Source organism: Notechis scutatus, chromosome 12, assembly GCF_049901735.1.
Source record: "Notechis scutatus isolate UNSWTSFEM ecotype Mainland chromosome 12, rNotScu1.2, whole genome shotgun sequence".
Classification (NCBI taxonomy): domain Eukaryota; kingdom Metazoa; phylum Chordata; class Lepidosauria; order Squamata; family Elapidae; genus Notechis; species Notechis scutatus.
Window position 1 is genome coordinate 14,645,731 of NC_142020.1, and position 18,208 is coordinate 14,663,938.

An 18,208-nucleotide genomic window follows, 5' to 3' on the forward strand; every position below is an offset into this window, starting at 1 on the left:
CGTTTTCCCAAAATAAAATGCTTAGCGTGGATTGGTGGACAATGGACACTGTTTGGCCCCCCGGGGGGGAGGAGGAAAAGAGGGTTGCATTATACTGGGCTTCACACTAAAACCTCAGAATTGGCTTTGCTTCTTCTATGGATCTGTCAGTAAAGTTTTATTCCTGGTAATAAAAAAAAACATCCCAGGAGTTTCTTTGGCTGAGGATGCCAACAGGACAGTGTGATGCATAAAAAGTGTGGCTTCTTATGTAACCTACAGGCCAAGATAGTTGGTTTTCTTTTCCCTAGGGGTGGAAAATGTTTGGGAACATTGATTAAAAAAATAATCATTAAGATCTGCATTGCCTTGAAAATGATGCTAAAACAGATAGTTTGAAAGCACATCAAATCTTTGGACCAGTGTAACGGCGTTGACTTCTCAAAAGCCAAAGATAATTATGTACTGACTCCAGAAATCAATGGTCCCATGACTTCTCCCCATCCTTGCCTACAACCTTTTTACATACAGTTTTATGTCTTAACCATCTATGTACTGGTTTCGCCATAGGTGGTTGGGTTATCTGGGCCTGCTTATGTTCCATGTCGTGATATGTTTGCTGGTGCTATTTGGACTGATCCGAAACTCCAAGGCCATTCTCATTGGGTAAGTCAGGAAAAGGAACTTGAAGGTCCTTAAAATCAGTTATTCTTCCATTGTAGAGGATGGTCTTTATTTGTCTTTAAGAAGAAATGCAGGAAAATCATTTGCTGCCGTGATAACTTTCTAGCATGCACTGCCAGAGATTTAAATGATGTAATATTTGCAAACTTCCTGTTCTTGTTTTGATAGAGGGGTTGTAGGCTAAGGTAATAAACCTATTTAATATGTCCAAGATTGTAGACTGCAGGTCATAAGTCATTGGACGCCGATCAGCTGAAGCTGGGAATCTCCAAACCTGCCAACTTTTAAGGCTTTTGGACTTAAATTCCCAGAATTCCCCAGCCAGCCGTGGGGAATTCTGGGAGTTGAAGTCCGCAAGTCTTAAAGTTGCCAAGTTTGGAGAGCCCTGATTTGAAGGATAACATAGTTGTATTCCAAGAACATCCAAGTTGTGTCAGTTTCTAGCTTTATAAGTCTAGGAAGGAGGAGCTGAACTTGGCTCTCTCTTTACAATTGAGCTTTTAATGAATGCAGGGCTGTAAATTGAGCATTTCAGAGTATAAATTTATTGCAGCAAATATTACATTCCATGGCACCAAATGGACAAATTGCTAAATGCATTTAGGCAGCGGAACTGCTACAGGGAAGCAAGAGGTAGCTTTGACGTGTGTTTAGGTAAGGTGCAGCGCCTTGTATATTGTCCTCATTCAAAAAATAATAACAATCCATGGAAATTCTCCGTTTGATTTCCAGTATCCAGGGGGGAAAAAAAGGAGTATGAGGTTTTCTTAATATAGCTAGCCACGCAAATTGTCGTCTTAGTGAAGCGGCTTTGCTTTGACCAGTGGAGATCTTCTTTCCACTCGCTCTGGAAAGAGATTTGACTTCGGTTGTGCCTTGAGAGACCGCAAAATGATGGTGTGTGTGACAGTTGCAGGATTCATAAAAGCTCTTTCCCCTAGTTGGCAGCCCAGCCTTTACCGCATCATTTCAGCTGACCTGACTCCAAATGTTTGGTTCAAAATGTTTGGCCAAGGCTGGGAGATGGCCATCTGAGCTTCATGGATCCAGAAAATCTGAAGGCCACAAAAGATATTCCTTGTTTGGTTGGGGAGCAGAGTAGGAGGTTGGGATTATCACAGCTTCTGCCAGATAACTTAAGTTTCTCTTTTTGGGGCTGATAAGGAGTGTTGTCTTAAGAATGCAGGGCGTTGTTCACCGTCAGTGATTCTTTCTTTTTGCCTCCAATCCGTTTGAACTCTGAATTACAATCTACAGGGAAGATTAAGCCATCAGAACTGGAGCCAACATGTGTCTGGCCATTGACTCTGTTTCTTTTTCTTCTGCAGTGTGTGTCTTCTCGGGGTGCTGGCCCTCACTGTGAGCTGGGGGTCCCTGGGGCTTGAACTGGCGGTGGCTGTGGTGAGTATTTTAATTTCACCAGGGAAAAAAGCAGCTCTCCCTGTGCTGGTAGATGTTGAGGCCAAGAATTAGCTTACTGGCATGACTTGTCTCCAAGTAACCAGACAAAATGTGTTGACCCAGGGCGTGGCACAAAGGCAACAGTCAAATAAGCACTAAGAGTCCCTTTATTATCTCCAATTTTGCCCTCAGTGTCCAGGTTACCTTCTGGCTGGAGAAAAACTCCCCCAGGAACAGCCTTTAAGTGGAGGAAATTCAGTCTGAAAATAAAGTACATACAAACTGTAACTTAAAATCCAAACAAGCCAAGCTGCAGTAATTAGCTTGACAGGGTAGGAGAAGGAATTGCAGACTTGAAAGGCCAACAAAACGCACACAACCATAAAAGATAACTTACAATTTGTTCCCAACAACTTGCTGTGCGCAACTTTCCTTTTTCAACACTGTGTTCTCAGCTGCAGCTAATGAAGGGAATCAGGGCCCTTTCCTCCCTCGTAAGCCACGCAATTCACGTTGCTTCCTTCTCCATTCCTCCCTGCGTGCCCTAGGACGAAGAGGGGGTGGGCCTGGGTCTTCCTCTGAACTCCCTCTCCCTTGTTCTACCTCTTCCCTCCTCTGCCCAGCCGGACTTTGCCCTTCTCCAGTTTCTTCCACAGCCAATGGAGCCACACTCCCACTTCCTGTCAGCTGCTTGGACTCCCCCTCTGAATAAGATTCCAACAGGGGCACGACACTACCTGTAGGGCAGGTTTCAGATTTGGGGATGGAGAAAGGGCCATGGGTAGTGGTGGGGTTTCAAATTTTTTTACTTCCGGTTCTGTGGGCGTGGCTCAGTGGGCATGGTGTGGCTAGGTGGGGGTGGCTTTATGGAGGTGGCATGGGAAGGTTACCGCAAAATCCCCATTCCTTCCCCATCCCGCTAACCTGCTTTCCAGCTCCGTTCTCCTGTGCAGGGCAACCAAAGAAGACCTAGCCAATCAGCTGGGACTCAATGGGAGGCGGAGAAGAGATGGGGGCGGGGCCAGTCAGAGGCGGGATTGGCCGGATCTCCAAACTACTCCAAATTCCCGCTACCAGTTCTCTAGAACCGGTCAGAACCGGCTGAATACCACCTCTGAGCGGACGGGTTTTTCACCCTGTCCAAAATTCTGCCTGCCATTTCTTGCAGCTTGCCTTACTCTTCACAACTCCCCAGACTCACAAGTGTGGATAGGATAGGCTAGGCTAGGCTAGGCTAGGCTAGGATAGGATAGGATAGGATTAGAATTATAGAATTATAGAATTATAGAATTATAGAATTATAGAACATTATAGAATTATTAAATAGAATATGGATTCCTCCTTCCTGTTTGCTCTTTTCCCACGGGGAACTCCAGAGGGTTTTGCAGGGTGCGTGGGCTGAAAAGGGACCTTTGTGAGTTACCTGGGGTTCCCTTTGCTCTTTTAGGGTTCCAGCGATTTTTGCATTAACCCGAATGCTTTCGTGTCCAGAACGGTGGAATCTTACCGAGTGCTGAATGCAGGTATGAGTTGTGGCTGATAAAGAAATCCTAAGAAATGGGCGGCTTTGGGATTTTAAGAGACCTGGACAGACATTGGGAGGTGGTTTTGCACAAAGTCAAAAAATAGAGGACTGGGTGAAGAAAGAGAGCCATGTTATAGGCCAGAGAGTGAGTTTCTCAAAAGATCATGATGAACGATGAACGGTTGCAGGAACCGGGCCTGGCTAGTCTAGGGAAGAGAAGGACCAGGGGAGACAGGAGAGCAGTCTTCCAATATTTGAGGGGCTGCCACAGAGAGGAGGAAGGGGTCACGCTGTTTTCCAAGGCACTCGAAGGCCAGACAAGGAATAACAGATGGAAACTGAACAAGGAGAGATTCAATCTGGAAATAAGGAGAAATTTTTCTGACAGTGAGAACAATCGACCCATGGAACAGAAGTTGCCTTCAGAAGTTGTGGGAGCTTCATCCCTGGAAGGTTTCAAGAAGAGATTGAACTGCCATGGGTCAGAAAAAGTGCAGGGTCTCCTGCTTGGGCGGGGGGTTGGACTAGATGACCTCCAAGGTCCCTTCCAACTCTGTTAATCTGTATCTGACCAAGGATTGCAGGGAGTAGGGGAGGATCTGTGCCCTTGTGACATGTTCGTTTGTTTCTTGCAACTTGAAATGTTTGGAAAGCGGTGATCATACGACCCCAGGATGCTGCAAACAGCATAAATACGTGCCAATTGCCACAGATTATATGACCTGAGCAATTGTAAGGTTGCAAGTCCCTTTTTTCAATGCCATTGTCCCTTCTAACCGTTGCTACACGAATGGTTGTAATTGAGAACTAGCAGCATCCAGAAATATGGTTTGGATGTTTAATAACAAGTATTTATTTGCATGAAAACTAAATTAATTTGTAAGTTTTGTGCTGATGTACGCCTTTCCTGCTTCTACTTCTTGTTGGGCAAGTTCTGAGTTTTTGAATTTGGGAAGGAAGAAGTGAAAGCAGCTGTTTCAAGTTCCCCCCCCAACAAAACGAGCCATCGGTATCCTAAAGAGGCGTTTTGAGTTTCAGCCAACCATAGCTCTCCATTTGCAAGCCTCTTTCAAAGAAATCACGCGGAGGCAGACTTTGCAAAGCCAACAAAAGACAAGAAGGGAGGATCTAATGCTAACCACGAGTTTTGGCCAACTTCCAAGCCCGTGGTTTGGGGTTGTTGTTTTTTCTTCTTCTTTCTCAAGAAGGGCGATGCCTTGAAATTCACACTTGTGTTGTCTTAGTTCAGGGGTCTTCAGACTTGACAGCTTTAAGATTTGTGGACTTCAACTCCCAGAATTCCTCCTCCAGTCATGTTAGCTCAGGGATTCTGGGAGTTGAAGACCACAAATCTTAAACTTGCCAAGTTTGAGGACCCTTGATTTCTCTCCTCTCTCTGTCTCTCTGTCTCTCCCTCCCTCCCTCCCTCCCTCCCTCCCTCCCTCTCTCTCTCTCTCTCTCTCTCTCCTCTCTCTTTCTATCTCCTCTCTTTCTATTCTATCTACCCTTGTCTTAATTCCTCATGCTTTAGTTCAGGGGTATCCAAGCTTGGCAACTTTTAAGCCTTTGTAGACTTCCAACTCCCAGAATAGCCAAGGAATTCTGGGAAGACCTGTGGACTTCAACTCCCTTTTTCTTTGTCTGTGGGATTCTGGGAGTTGAAGTCCACAAGTCTCAAAGTTGCCTGAGCTTGGAAACCACATTTTAGTGTCTTTTTATCTGCTGATGATCCTAAAAGACATTTTGAAAAATGTGGGTTGCAAAAAAAAAAAAAAAAAAAGGCCTACTCAGAGATGGATGATTCTTGTTCAAGTATTTCTGTCTTCTTCAAAAGAGAAGGAATGGTGGAGGAAAGAGAAGGAGAGGGAGAAGGGGAGGGAGACAGAGAAGGAGAAGGAATGATGGAGGAGGAGGAAAGAGAAGGAGGGGGGAGGAGAAGGAAAGGGAGAAGGAGAAGGAGAAGAAAGAGGTGGAAGAAAAGGAGGAGGAGGTGGAGGAGGAGGAGGAAAGAGAAGGGGATGGAGAAGGGGAGTGAGACAGAGAAGGAATGATGGAGGAGGAGGTGAAAAGAGGAGAAGGAAAGGGAGAAGGAGAGGGAGAAGAAGGATGTGGTAGAGGAGAAGGAGGGGAAGAAGGAGAAGAGGAAGAATGTGACTTCCTTTTTTCACAAGCTCCTATTTTTATCTGTCTACATGCATGAGGCTAAATTCCAAGAAACTGCAACCTGCCCAGGTTTTCATCACGAAGCTTCTCTTCCTTAGAACACCCCAAGTTCTCTGTAATAAGAAGGACAAAAACACAGTGGGTGGAAATATAATTCAAAGAGCCCATCGCCGCCACTTTGGACTTGGGCTTTATCGCTATCAGATGAAGGGAGGTTTGAAAATCCCCCGCGGGATTCAAACCAGGACTCATTATTTTTGGCACATTGATCGTGGCTTTTTGCACCTTTTCGGGAGAGAAAAATGGACATCGCTACCGAATGGGTAGCCCGTCAGTATGCTTGGGAGGGCGCTGACTTTTAGTGCTTGCCTTACCCAGATGTCTTGATAAAATACGTGGGAAATGTTTGAAATGCCGTTTTGCAAAGTATTCCACTGCAGGTGGTCCACGACAGAGAATTCATTCACTTCTTCAAGAGTAGCATAATGTAACCAGGTTACCTACAAGCCTTGATTGATGATGGTCTTGTTGATCTTTTTTGATAGACACTTTGAACTATTACCTGGTCTGTAGTGCCGGCTACCCCAATCCATTTCAGCAGGTGAGTGTGTCTTCAGGGTTACACGCTTGGAATACGGCATCCAATTTTGGTCACCATGCTATAAGAAAGATGTCGAGACTCTAGAAAGAGGGCGGAGAAGAGCAACCAAGATGGTGAGGGGACTGGAGACTTAAAACATATTGCAGGGATTTGATTATGTCCTGTATAATGAAAAGAAGGACTGGGGGTGTCATGATAGCAGTCTGCCAATATCTGAAGGGCTGCCACAAGGAAGAGGGAGTCAAGCTATTCTCCAAAGCAGATAAAGGCAAGACAAGAAGCAACGGATGGAGAGCGAAGCCACCTAGAAGTAAGGAGATATTTTCTGATAGTGAGGACAATTAATTAGAGGGAGGGCTTTCCTCTGGAAGTTATGGGTGCTCCCATCCCTGGAGGTTTTGAAGAAGAGACTGGGCAACCAATTGTCTGAAATGATTTTGGAGCTTCTGCTTGAGTAGAGGGTTGGATGTGAAGACCTCCAAGGTCCCTTCCAACGCTGGTCATCTCTTAATCTGAGACGCTTTCATTAAGCTGCGCTTTGACATAGCAATATCGCTAGCAGGAACACTGTGGCTTTATATACTGCTTCCCGGTGCTTTTGCAGCCCTCTCTAAGCGATTTACAAAGTCAGCCTCTCGTACCCAACAAGCTGGCTTCTCATTTGACCGATCTCGGAAGGAGGGCAGGCTGAGTCAACCTTAAGCCGGTCAGGATCGAACTGCTGGCAGTGGGCAGAATTAGCCTGCAGTTCTGCATTCTAACCACTGTGCCACCATGGCCCTTCCTTCCTTCCTTCCTTCCTTCCTTCCTTCCTTCCTTCCTTCCTTCCTTCCTTCCTTCCTTCCTTCCTTCCTTCCCCTTCCCTTCCCTTCCTTTCCTTTCCTTTCCTTTCCTTCCCACTTAGCAAAAGCACTTAGACTTATATACCGCTTCACAGTGCTTTTACAGCCCTCTCTTAAGCTGTTTACAGAGTCAGCCTCTTGCCCACAACAATCTGAGTCCTCATTTTACGCACCTTGGAAGGAGGGAAGGCTGAGTCAACCTTAAGCCAGTCAGGATCGAACTGCTGGCAGTCAGCAGAATTAGCCTGCGGTTCTGCATTCTAACCACTGCACCACCACGACTCTTCATAACCAGAAGTCTTCGCAGAAGCCCACACGGCTGCCGTTCTCCTAAATGCCAGAGCAGTTGTGTGTGTGTGTGTTTTTTTAAAAAAAATCTTATCAAAAGGAACATCCTGCCAGCTGGAATGAAAGTGATGGGTAACAGAAGGGTTGGCTGTCAAAAGAAATGCCATACTAGTATGATGAGATAAAAGGCAAGGCAAGGGAGGGGGCCCTGCAAATTAAGTCGAAGCTTTTGAGGTGGTTGCACAGCTGTCTTCCTTGGCAGGACACCATAAAAAAAACACCCTCTTTGGCTCTGATCAAAAACTCTCCCAATCTTCTTGTTGGATGAAAGATCTAAGAGGCAGGTAAACAGGAAGAATAAAAACAATTTCTAAGGATTGGATGCTTGGCTGGGTTGCAATTCCTAGAGGTGGGTGAGAGGGGCTGGTTTCTGCTTTGTTTCCAGGGGAGAATTTGGAACCCAAGTCCTCCTTCTTGTATTTTGGGTCTGAGGAGTCTAACTTGCAAAACCTGATGTTTTCTGGAACAGTTAATAATAATACGCAGTAGCTGATGTTGCGAGAATTTAGGAGAACGGCATTGTAATGTATCCAGTGTGTGCAGGCATGAATCCATAGAAGAAGGGAGTATTTGTAGTTGTGGGAGTATGTGTATTTGTGGTTTTCTTGCAGACGTTTCATGACCCAACTAGGGAACATCATCGGTGCTAGAAAGGAGTGGGTTTTGTGGGTGGAGAAGGAGAAAAGGAAGAGAAAAGATGAGGAGGAGAAGGGGAGGAAGAGAAGGAGGATAGGAGGAGAAGAAGAGGAGGAGAAAGACTATGGGGTCCTTGGTGCTCTCTGAGCTTGGTGGGTTTCTTGCAGACGGTTCATGACCCAACTAGGAAATATTATCAGTGCTAGAAGGGAGTGGGTTTGCAGAGTGGAGGAGGAAGGGAAGAACTATGGGTCCTTGGTGCTCTCTGAATTCAGCTGTTTTCTTCCAAACGTTTCATGATCCAATGAGGTAACATCATCAGTGCTAGAAGGAAGTAGGGGCGAAGTTCTAGCCCTGATGATGTTAACCTCGTTGGGTCATGAAACGTCTGCAAGAAAGCCACCACACTCAGTGAGCTACAAGGACTTGCACAGACTAACCGGATTTGACTTGAAAGACCGAAATGATATTTCTTCTGTTGAACAGAAGCTGTCAGGGAGCCACAAAGCTCTGGTCGAAATGCAGGATGACGTTCTGGAGCTGTTGAAGTTGGCGGTTAAGGAACATCCTACCTCTAAGGTAACGCTGGATCCAGCCTTCGTTCCGTTCCATGTTTCATTTTTGCGCCGTCATCTCGCTAGGAAAAAGCCAGCAATGATGCTAAGCTTCTTCCTGTCCCCTCAACTCACAGGAGCACCTGATTCGAATCCAAGGCGTGCTGAACTCCACGGAGATCAACCTGCAACATTTGACCGCTTTGGTTGACTGTCGAAGTCTTCATTTGGTGAGTCTTGCCGGAAGGATGTGGGGAACGTGAGGTTGAGGTGTCTCTCAACCTCACCGGCTTTAAGATGGGTGGGCTTCAACTCCCAGAATTCCCCAGCCAGCCAAGCTGGCTGGGGAATTCTGGGAGTTGAAGTCCACCAACTTTCCAGTTACCGATGTAGGCACGGGTGGCTGCAGAGCTGCGTTTGAAGGACATCAAGAAATGGGCGTTGGGAGCTGAAGAGCATGTTGACTGGAGAAGGTCAACCAAGACCATTTACAGTTCCGCTTTCATGAAAAAAAAAAAACCCACCAAAAGTCTTGAACTATGATAAGACAGCATGTACCTCATGGAAGGACGCCAGCTGGTTCCTCCTCTTCTGAACATCCTCCTTCAACAGAGGAACCGAAACCTGTTTTGTGGTCGGTCTTATCTCCTGCAACCAGTCTGGTGGCCTTCAAAAAAAATAGTCCCCCCCTCAGCCAACCAGGTCTTTCTCCTCCTCCTTTTTGTCCTTGGAGAACTCCGCTCTGCAGGATTGGAGGAGGAAGCTGCGGGGAAGCAAAAGCTCGGGAGGAGAGGACCATGTAGCCTAACCAGACACGTCCGCGTTCAAAGTCTTGGAGGAAACGATGTCGGGATGCCTTGGGCGTGTTCTGTTCTGACAAGTCCTCTAAGATCTTGATGTTGTTATTGAGAGGTTGCCTGGGAGGAAAACCAAGAGTGGGACCAGCGATGCGGATTTTAACCTCCTCGTTGCCAGGCAACGGCTCCTTTCCGCGATAAAGTGGCTTTATCTCTGGATTTTCAGGAGAATGAAGAAGCCCTTCAAAGGGACCAGAAGTGGCTACATAACCACACACTTCTTCTTCCTCCTCCTCCTCTTCCTTCCTCCTCCTCCTCTTCTTCCTCTTCCTCCTCCTCTTCTCCCTCCTCCTCCTCTTCCTCTTCTTCCTCCTCCGCTTCTTCCTCTTCCTCCTCTTCTTTCTCCTCATCTTCTTCCTCTTCTTCCTCTTCTTCCCTCCTTCTCTTCTTCTTCCTCTTCCTCTTCTCCTCCCTCCTCCCTCCTCTTCCTCTTCTTCCTCCTCTTCCTCTTCCTCTTCTTCTTCCTCCTCCGTCTCTTTTCCTCCTCCTCCTCCTCTTCTCCCTCCTCCTCCTCTTCCTCTTCTTCCTCCTCCTCTTCTTCTTCCTCTTCCTCTTCTTCTCCCTCCTCCTCCTCCTCTTCCTCTTCCTCTTCTTCCTCCTCTTCCTCTTCTTCCTCCTCCGTCTCTTTTCCTCCTCCTCCTCTTCTTTCTCCTCCTCCTCTTCTTCTTCCTCTTCTTCTTCCTCCTCCTCCTCTTCTTCTTCCTCTTCCTCTTCTTCTCCCTCCTCCTCCTCCTCTTCCTCTTCCTCTTCTTCCTCCTCTTCCTCTTCTTCCTCCTCCGTCTCTTTTTCCTCCTCCTCCTCTTCTTTCTCCTCATCCTCCTCTTCTTCTTCCTCTTCTTCTTCCTCCTCCTCCTCTTCTTCTTCCTCTTCCTCTTCTTCTTCCTCCTCCTCCTCTTCTTCCTCTTCCTCCTCCTCCTCCTCTTCCTCCTCCTCTTCTTCCTCTTCTTCCTCCTCTTCTTCCTCCTCCTCCTTCTTCCTCTTCTTCCTTCTCCCTCCTCCTCCTCCTCCTCCTCCTCTTCTTCCTCTTCTTCCTCCTCCTCTCCCCTCCTCCTCTTCATCTTAATGCAAATTTTTAATTTTAATAGCATGTAAACATTCCCATTTCAACTGAATAGTAATGTGGTCTGAGTACAAATAGTTTTAGGAAATCCTCGTCAAAATGTTTACCACCCTATTCCTTATATTGATATTCATTACAATAGTGTTAGTAGTAACAATAACAATATTATTTGCTTCACCAATTCATCATACTTTCCTTATGTCACTGAACCGTCATAAATACGAGTTCATTGCCAAGCGTTTGGATTTCGATCATGTGCAGCAACGGTTGTTAAGTGTGAAAAAACGGTCGCAAGTCACTTTTCACGGTGCCCTTGTCACTTTGAATGGTCACTAAACAGGACCATTGTAATCCGAGGGCTCCCTGTGAAGTATTTACATCTCCTTTTAGGATTATGTCCAAGCTCTGACTGGCTTCTGTTATGACGGTGTAGAAGGACTCATCTACCTGGTGCTCTTCTCCTTTGTGACGGCCCTGATGTTCAGCTCCATTGTGTGTAGCGTCCCACACACCTGGCAGCAGAAGAGGTAGGTGTGCAAGAAAATAAAAGTGTGTGTGTGTGTGAGAGAGAGAGAGAGAGACAGACAGACAGAGAGCATCCCATGTTATGAAGGATTTGTGAATTTTTTGTTTTGTAGGTTTAATCTACTTACAGAACTATCCTAACTGACCATATCCATAGATATAAAAAGCGAAATGCCTCTCAGGCATCATCACAAAATCTCCAGAACTGTAAAGCCTACAAACTTGAAATTTGGCCCCTATGTTCCTCTTGGCTTCTAGGGGCTCACTAAGAAAAGATCATCAGAGCATTAGTATTTCTTATATTAATATTATTATTAACAAGCTCTGATGCTCAGGAGTTCTACTCCCCCTCCCCTTCTTGACTGCTTTGGATTCATGACTCACGCCCTAATTGCCGTTTTGTGTGATGGATGTGTCACCCTTGACTCACAACTTGCCTTCTACGGCAACAGTGGACTGCCCCCTTGTGGCATTGTTTGCCATTTTGTCCAGAATCCAGAACTTTTTTTGGGGTATGTTCCTTAAAATAACAGGAAAAAAAACCAAAACGACGGAAACAGAGCGGGGAAGGGACCTTGGAGGTCATCTAGTCCAACCCCCCCGCTCAGGAGGGAAACCCTCTACCAAATGGTTGTCCAACCTCTTCTTTAAAAAATTCCAGTGTTGGAGCAAACCACAACTTCTAGAAGCCACTTCCGTTCCATTGATTGATTAACAGAGTAACAGAATGACAGAGTTGGAAGGGACCACATTTGAAATATAGAAGACCAGACTTGGAAGGGACAAGGGACCTTGGAGGTCTTCTAGTCCAACCCCCTGTTCAGAATGACAGAATACCAAAGTTGGAAGGGACCTTGGAGGTCACCTAGTCCAACCCCCTGCTTAAGCAGGAAACCCTGTACCATTTCAGACAAAGGGCTGTCCAATCTCTTCTTGAAAGCCTCCAGTGATGGGTTCTAATCTTTTCTTCAGATTGATTTTCATTTCTTGCATATAATTTTGCATGGAATCTCTGGGCAATGTCTTTTTTGGAGCTCTCATCGTGACATATAGTCCCTTCTTCATCTTGTAATTTGTTTATTGTTGTTTTTCTCTATAATTTCTTAGTTTCTGTCCCAGCCACCGTCCAGGTTTATTGACATTTTCAAAATAGTTTTGTTTAGCTAGTTTAATTATAGCACAAAATAGCACAAGCTATTTTCTCTCTCTCTGAGATATGTAGTTGATGTTTCAGAAGATCTAATTCATCTTTCAAGTTTTGATTATTAGGTTCTGTCTGGTGCAACTCCTCCATTTGCTTAATCTCTTGTTCTAGGTTTTCTCTCTCTATATATATATTTTTTTTTGCCTTGTTTCTTTTGGCTGTGTGATGAGTTAGGGTTAGGGTTAGGGTGATGGAGCACCCAGAATTTATAGAGGCAAGCCAGTCCACTGATCAATTGATCTGGGATTATAGATTAAAAGAATAACAAGAGTTGGAAGGGACCTTGGAGGTCTTCTAGTCCAACCCCCTGCTTAAGCAGGAAACCCTGTACCATTTCAGACAAGTGGTGGTCCAATCTCTTCTTAAAAGCCTCCAGTGATGGAGCAACGCACAACTTCTGAAGGCAAGCGGTTCTACTGGTTAATTGTTTTCACCGTCAGGATGTTTTTCCTCCATTTCTTCTCCACCAGGAACACCGAAGAGGATGGAGAGGAAGAATCGACGGCCCAAGGGAGCCGGCAAACTCATGACAACTTGTACCGAGTCCACATGCCAAGTCTCTACAGCTGTGGGAGCAGTTACGGCAGCGAAACCAGCATCCCGGCAGCTGCACATACCGTCAGCAATGCGCCCGTCACGGAATACATGTGAGTGGGAGCATGTGGGGTTTTGCGGCTGAGGTCCCAGCCTTAGAAAGTGGCATCTAGCTGGGGTTGACCCCAATGCAGCATGCAGAGCAAGTGAACCGAATCAGAAGACCCCGATTCCCGCAGGTTAGCATCTCTCTCGATCCAGATCAGTTTCCCAGGGAGGTTGGATGGGGATCCTCAGAATCAAGCCATTTGTGTCTGCCACCGTCCACCGACTCCAAAAAGTAGGACAAGAACATCAGTGGATATTAGGTGTGTCAGTTTTGGAAACCATATTAGCACCAGGATCTTCCGTGCTGCCACATTCTTGAAGTTGGGAGGAGGGAATTTCATGGAGCGTATATGGTCAGACATAATAGCATTCTTCTTCGGAGTCAAGGTCATGTTATTTCTGCACCTGGTTGAGGAGTGGTTGAAGGGATGTCTCAGGTTGGAATGGAGGGTGGATTGGGGCATGTGATGGAATGATGGGTTCAGGGGGTAGATTTTTAATATTTTACTTATTGGAGGGAACCTTTCAGATCCGGGTTTTCCCAGAGAATCATTCAAACTCCCAGAATATCATTGGGCTCCAGCTACTAGCCCTGGACGACGTCTTTGCATCTCATTGTTTGAGGAAGATGCACAACATCCTCAAAGACTCTTCCCATCCTGCTCACAATCTTTGTGAACTGCTGCCTTCTGGCAGAAGATACAGAACCATTAAAACTCAGACCACACATTTTTAATCCCAGAGCTATAATTGCCCTTTTAACAATGAACTTAAGGACCACCATCAGTGAGCTGTTGGACAGGGTTACTTGGTCTGTTGTGTGGATGCTTGTGTGTTTTTAGGGGGTGGGGAACCTTGGGTAGGGTGTGTGTGTTTTGGGATTGTCGTGTGTGTGTGCATATTGAGTCTGGTCTCTGGGTGTTATGTGAATTTCGTTGTATGTGTATACTGTGTATATATGTACGATGACAATAAAGCATTAAAAATTATTTTTTAAAAAAATAAAGAGATTTTGAATATCATCACATCTCCAAGTTCTCAATATTTTTATTTTTTTTACTTTTTCCCCCAGGACCCAGAATGCCAATTTCCAGAATCCCCGTTGCGAGAACACCCCTTTGATCGGCCGCGAATCCCCTCCTCCTTCTGTAAGTTCTGGTCTTCCTTTTTTGAAAGGGTAAAACCACAATTTGCTCTGAAGATCTTGACAAAGAGCTGCGGGGGTCCTTCTCACCCCAAGTCACCAATCCATCGAAGAGACAAGCCCACCCACCCAATTCTCCTCATTAAGTATGGAGTCTTAGGGCGGGCAGGCTGACATTAAGTCACCTGCAAAAACACACCCAGAAAACATACATTATTGTGACGACGGGGCATCAGGGAGTTGTGGGCCACGAGCAAACTTCTGCAGAGGTCTCATATCCTGGAAAGAGATGGTAATGGTTGACCATGGGGCATTATGGTCAGTGGTGGGATTCTACCGGTTCGTACTGATTCAGGCGAACCGGTAATTCCGGTGATCATTTCGCCCCATCCACCTGCCCCTGTGCACTCACCAAACCGGTTGTTACACCAGTTGAATCCCACCCCTGATTATGGTGACACCAAAATCCACCTTGAAGGAAAGATAGCAATGTGTTCTGTTCTCGATTTGGGTTTTTAATGTTCATAATTTCCTTCTTTGGGAGGGAAGGGAGAATCTGATTTCCAGAAAGAAAACTATGCATTTTATGGAAGAATCTCTTTGAACAAGAAGCTATTTTATATATATTAAAAAAAAAATCCTGGGTTTCTTTCTTTAATTTCCTGAGTTGCAATCTTATATCTCGATTTATTCTAGTCTGTGTATTGCTGGTCTCGATACAATAGTCTTCTGCCAGCATGGAATATCTTCAAAGGGATCGGTTATATTTTATGTCTTCAGTATATTAAAAGAACAAAAAACAGTTTGTTTTTTTAAAGGGAAAAAAATGGCTGGTCTTGTAGAAGAGATTTTAGTGTTGTTAAGAGAAAACAGATGCTTATACCAGCATTTCAAGCCGTAATTAGAAATATGTGTAGTTATTCCAAAATGTTTTGATTTCAGAAAGATTCAAGCTGTTAGCTTTTTAGAGCAAATTCTTTTTTGGGGAAAATGTTTATTCTTCTGACTATGCATCTGGTGATGGAATCTGTTGCTTACAGGTGTTTGGACACCTTCAATACAACCTATTATTAAGTATCATGGTTCCTTATGGGCAGAACATAGTGGTAGAGTTTTTTTTCTACTTTTCTCCTTTGGCAAAAAAACTGATTCTCAGAAGATTGAAAAAAAGCAGTTGTGGCCTTCAAGATATCTCTAGCAGTGTTGTGTTCTAGATCTGGAAGGGTAGAGATCTGGAATTTCAAAAGAAAAAGGAGCTTCAATTTGATATAATGGGAATGCCGTGTCTTAGTTCAGGACCTGGGATGTAGAGTTACATTTGGTGTCCTACCTCAACATTGAACAAGACAGGCACTGCCACCATGATAGAAGGTGTAACACCAGCATGTTTGGGTTTTATCTTAGGAGTTAGGATGGTCCATGCTTTGGAAGTTGAGGGGAAGAGCACTCGCTGCTTATAAAAATGGAAATGTCCAGCCAACACCAACTTGGATTTGGGTCCAATTCTCTGGGTTTTGGGGCAGTCTTAGCCAACTCTGATCTCATCAGAGACCTGGTGGGACATGGTTTGGCCAAGTCACCCGCTGATTACTCTTGACAATTATTCTTGATTACTTTTGCTTTCCACAAAGCAAAGGGTTGCCTACTAAGAAAGGAGACTCCAGTCCCATTTTTTAATGGTGTCCACCTCTCTCACACCACTCTATAGAAGAATACTTCGCTTTGTGGAAAGTAGCCTTGTCAAGAGTAAATCAACGGGTGACTTGGCCAAACCATGTCCCGCCAGAGTCTCTGATGAGATCAGAGTTGGCTAAGGCTGCCCCAAAACCCAGAGAATTGGACTCAAATCCAAGTTGGTGTTGGCTGACAACAATCCAAGTCACGAGAGGGCTCTGAACCAAAGCAGAATCCAGTAGTGCTCTCAAGATTCGTTCCTTTTGGGCTCAACGCTGGTGGAAACCGAGTCAACTTCTCCAGTAGGGCAAGAGTTGTCTTCTTCATCGTTTGTCTCTCTCTCTCTCTCTCTTTTTTTTTTTTGTCCCCCCGAGTCATCCCTTCTTTCGTTTCCCTCCCCTCCCTGGCTCCGAGATCTGTTCTCCCAAGGATGAACCCCATCCAATCATTGACATCCCTACCACAACGGTTCACATGCTTGCAGTTTGTGGTGTTTTTTTTTCATGCACGTTGAGGCTGCACTCTTCTCTCTCTCTCTCTTTTTTTCTCTCTCTTTTCCTGCATCATCACAGTTGTATTTGGCTGCCATGGACAGTAGCAGCCATATGAGCTGGCAGCTTAAGCCCTCGGACAGTGCTCGGACGTACTGGTAGCAGCGCCCGCACAAACGGAACAGGTACTGAAACGAAGGTCCTTCTCGCTGAACGCCCCACTCACCCACCCGATCCTGCCACCCTGCACTTAAAGGCCCACCTGCCCAAGACTCCACGTATCCTCTCCCTGCACTTCCCCACCCCCGTCCTTCTCCCAACCGGGCTCTCTCTACGCCCTGCTCCTCCGTCGCGGAGGCACCTCCATCTTTTCATGGCGAAGCTTCCTGCAATCCTCATAGGCTGGTCAGGATTTCAGCAATTATTCCAGTTAAATCGTGAGTCTCCAGCCAAACTCCCAAAACAGAGCCTCCCCGCCCCAGGATGTTTCGGAATCGAGAAAGGACCACCAAGGATCTGAAAGCAGATTGCTTAGGCGTGTCCTCCCTTGAATTCCCCCATCCCACCCCGTGGAGTTTTAGCTAGCTGAGCTCACTGAAACATAAGCAGATAAGCGGATCTCTCTTGCCAAACCCGTTTTTTTGTCTCCCTCCATTTCTCTTTCCCTTTGTGTCACAGTTTCTGTGTTTTTGCGGGTTGGTTGGTTTGTTTTTAAGAAAAGGGATGGAGTATTTGTAGCTGCCCATCTCGTAACAAGAGATTCTGCACAGCGTGCAAAGCTGAAAAACAACCCCTGTTAAACCAAGGACCCCAGGATGCCAGAGCGGGTGCCATGAAGTGGCTAACCGAAGCGCCTCCTGACAGATTTTCAACCCAGAGGCCTCGAGATTCAGCCAGCTGAGTTGAAATCCCCTCGTTTTGTTTTCAAGCAGAGTTTCATAAGCTTCAAAACAGCTTTTCCTGGCCACCTGATTTGGCTGTGGACGAGCCAGCTTCACATGCGGCAACGTTGAGATATTGTTGCTTGTCATTTTGAATCTCGTCCCTAGGTTAAACTGGGATAGAGTTTAATCAGGTGCAGGTTTCACCACCCCCACCCACCCCTTTAAAGAAACTAGCTAACCTATTGGCAAAGTTAACCTCTGTTCTTATTTATTTAAGAATAGTAGCTAAGCGGAATAAAAACAATCCCCCTATTTCTAACGTGGAATAGATAGCAGTTATTTGTCTGGGCTGGTCTAATTCTATCCTGGTTTTGTTCATGAAGCTGACCAGTTCCATCTCTCTTGGGTGGATTCTGCCTCCTAGCTCCACCTTCCAATAAAGTAGAAGTAAACCTTGAATATGGGAGCTACCAACAGCTTGCTAAACCACCACTGATAATAGAACACAGCTCCCTGGTGGATGGTTCATTGTCCTTGGTCTCCTGCCGACCTCCACAATACAGCAAGTAACATCCCCTCAATGCACCCAGATGCTGGGGAATTCCACCAAGAGTTAGACGTAGTCCTTCAGCTATACCCCTCAATCCAGATGAGTTCAGGATCCCATAGCAATAAACCTCTACCAGAAAACAGTAGTCTTCAACCAGCAAAGGCTAGCTTTGCTAGCCTTCTGCTCAAATCTGGTTAAACCAGACTGGTGCAAAAATATCTCCGAGCTGATGAACATCTAGAGGACTGGGAAGAGACTTATCCTAACTTTTGTGAAGTGTTCAGTACACAACACCCCCCCACACCCCCAAGAACAGGCACACCTTCCTTATCTCCGCTGCCATTTGCCTGGTTTCTCCATCCTGGCTTCTTGCTTGTTGCCATTTGCCCGGTTTCTCCATCCTGGCTTTCTTGCTTCATCGTATGCTTTGAGAATCTCTTAAGA

The 18,208-nt window shown here is 45.7% G+C and overlaps 1 protein-coding gene across 2 annotated transcripts in view; it reads left to right on the plus strand.

Annotated features, from left to right (window-relative positions):
• Positions 1-18,208, plus strand: part of TTYH3 (tweety family member 3) — a 52,647-nt gene that overhangs the window by 29,629 nt on the left and 4,810 nt on the right. The window contains exons 5-14 of one of the 2 annotated variants that reach the window (XM_087942211.1): positions 550-645; positions 1,992-2,064; positions 3,512-3,587; positions 6,298-6,353; positions 8,666-8,758; positions 8,871-8,963; positions 11,041-11,177; positions 12,850-13,026; positions 14,094-14,169; positions 16,412-16,515. In XM_087942211.1, the coding sequence (XP_087798337.1) occupies positions 550-645; positions 1,992-2,064; positions 3,512-3,587; positions 6,298-6,353; positions 8,666-8,758; positions 8,871-8,963; positions 11,041-11,177; positions 12,850-13,026; positions 14,094-14,169; positions 16,412-16,492 (958 nt within the window). In that variant the 3' untranslated portion in view covers positions 16,493-16,515. The remainder of the gene's footprint in view (positions 1-549; positions 646-1,991; positions 2,065-3,511; positions 3,588-6,297; positions 6,354-8,665; positions 8,759-8,870; positions 8,964-11,040; positions 11,178-12,849; positions 13,027-14,093; positions 14,170-16,411; positions 16,516-18,208) is intronic. The other variant, XM_087942212.1, reaches the window with a different exon arrangement.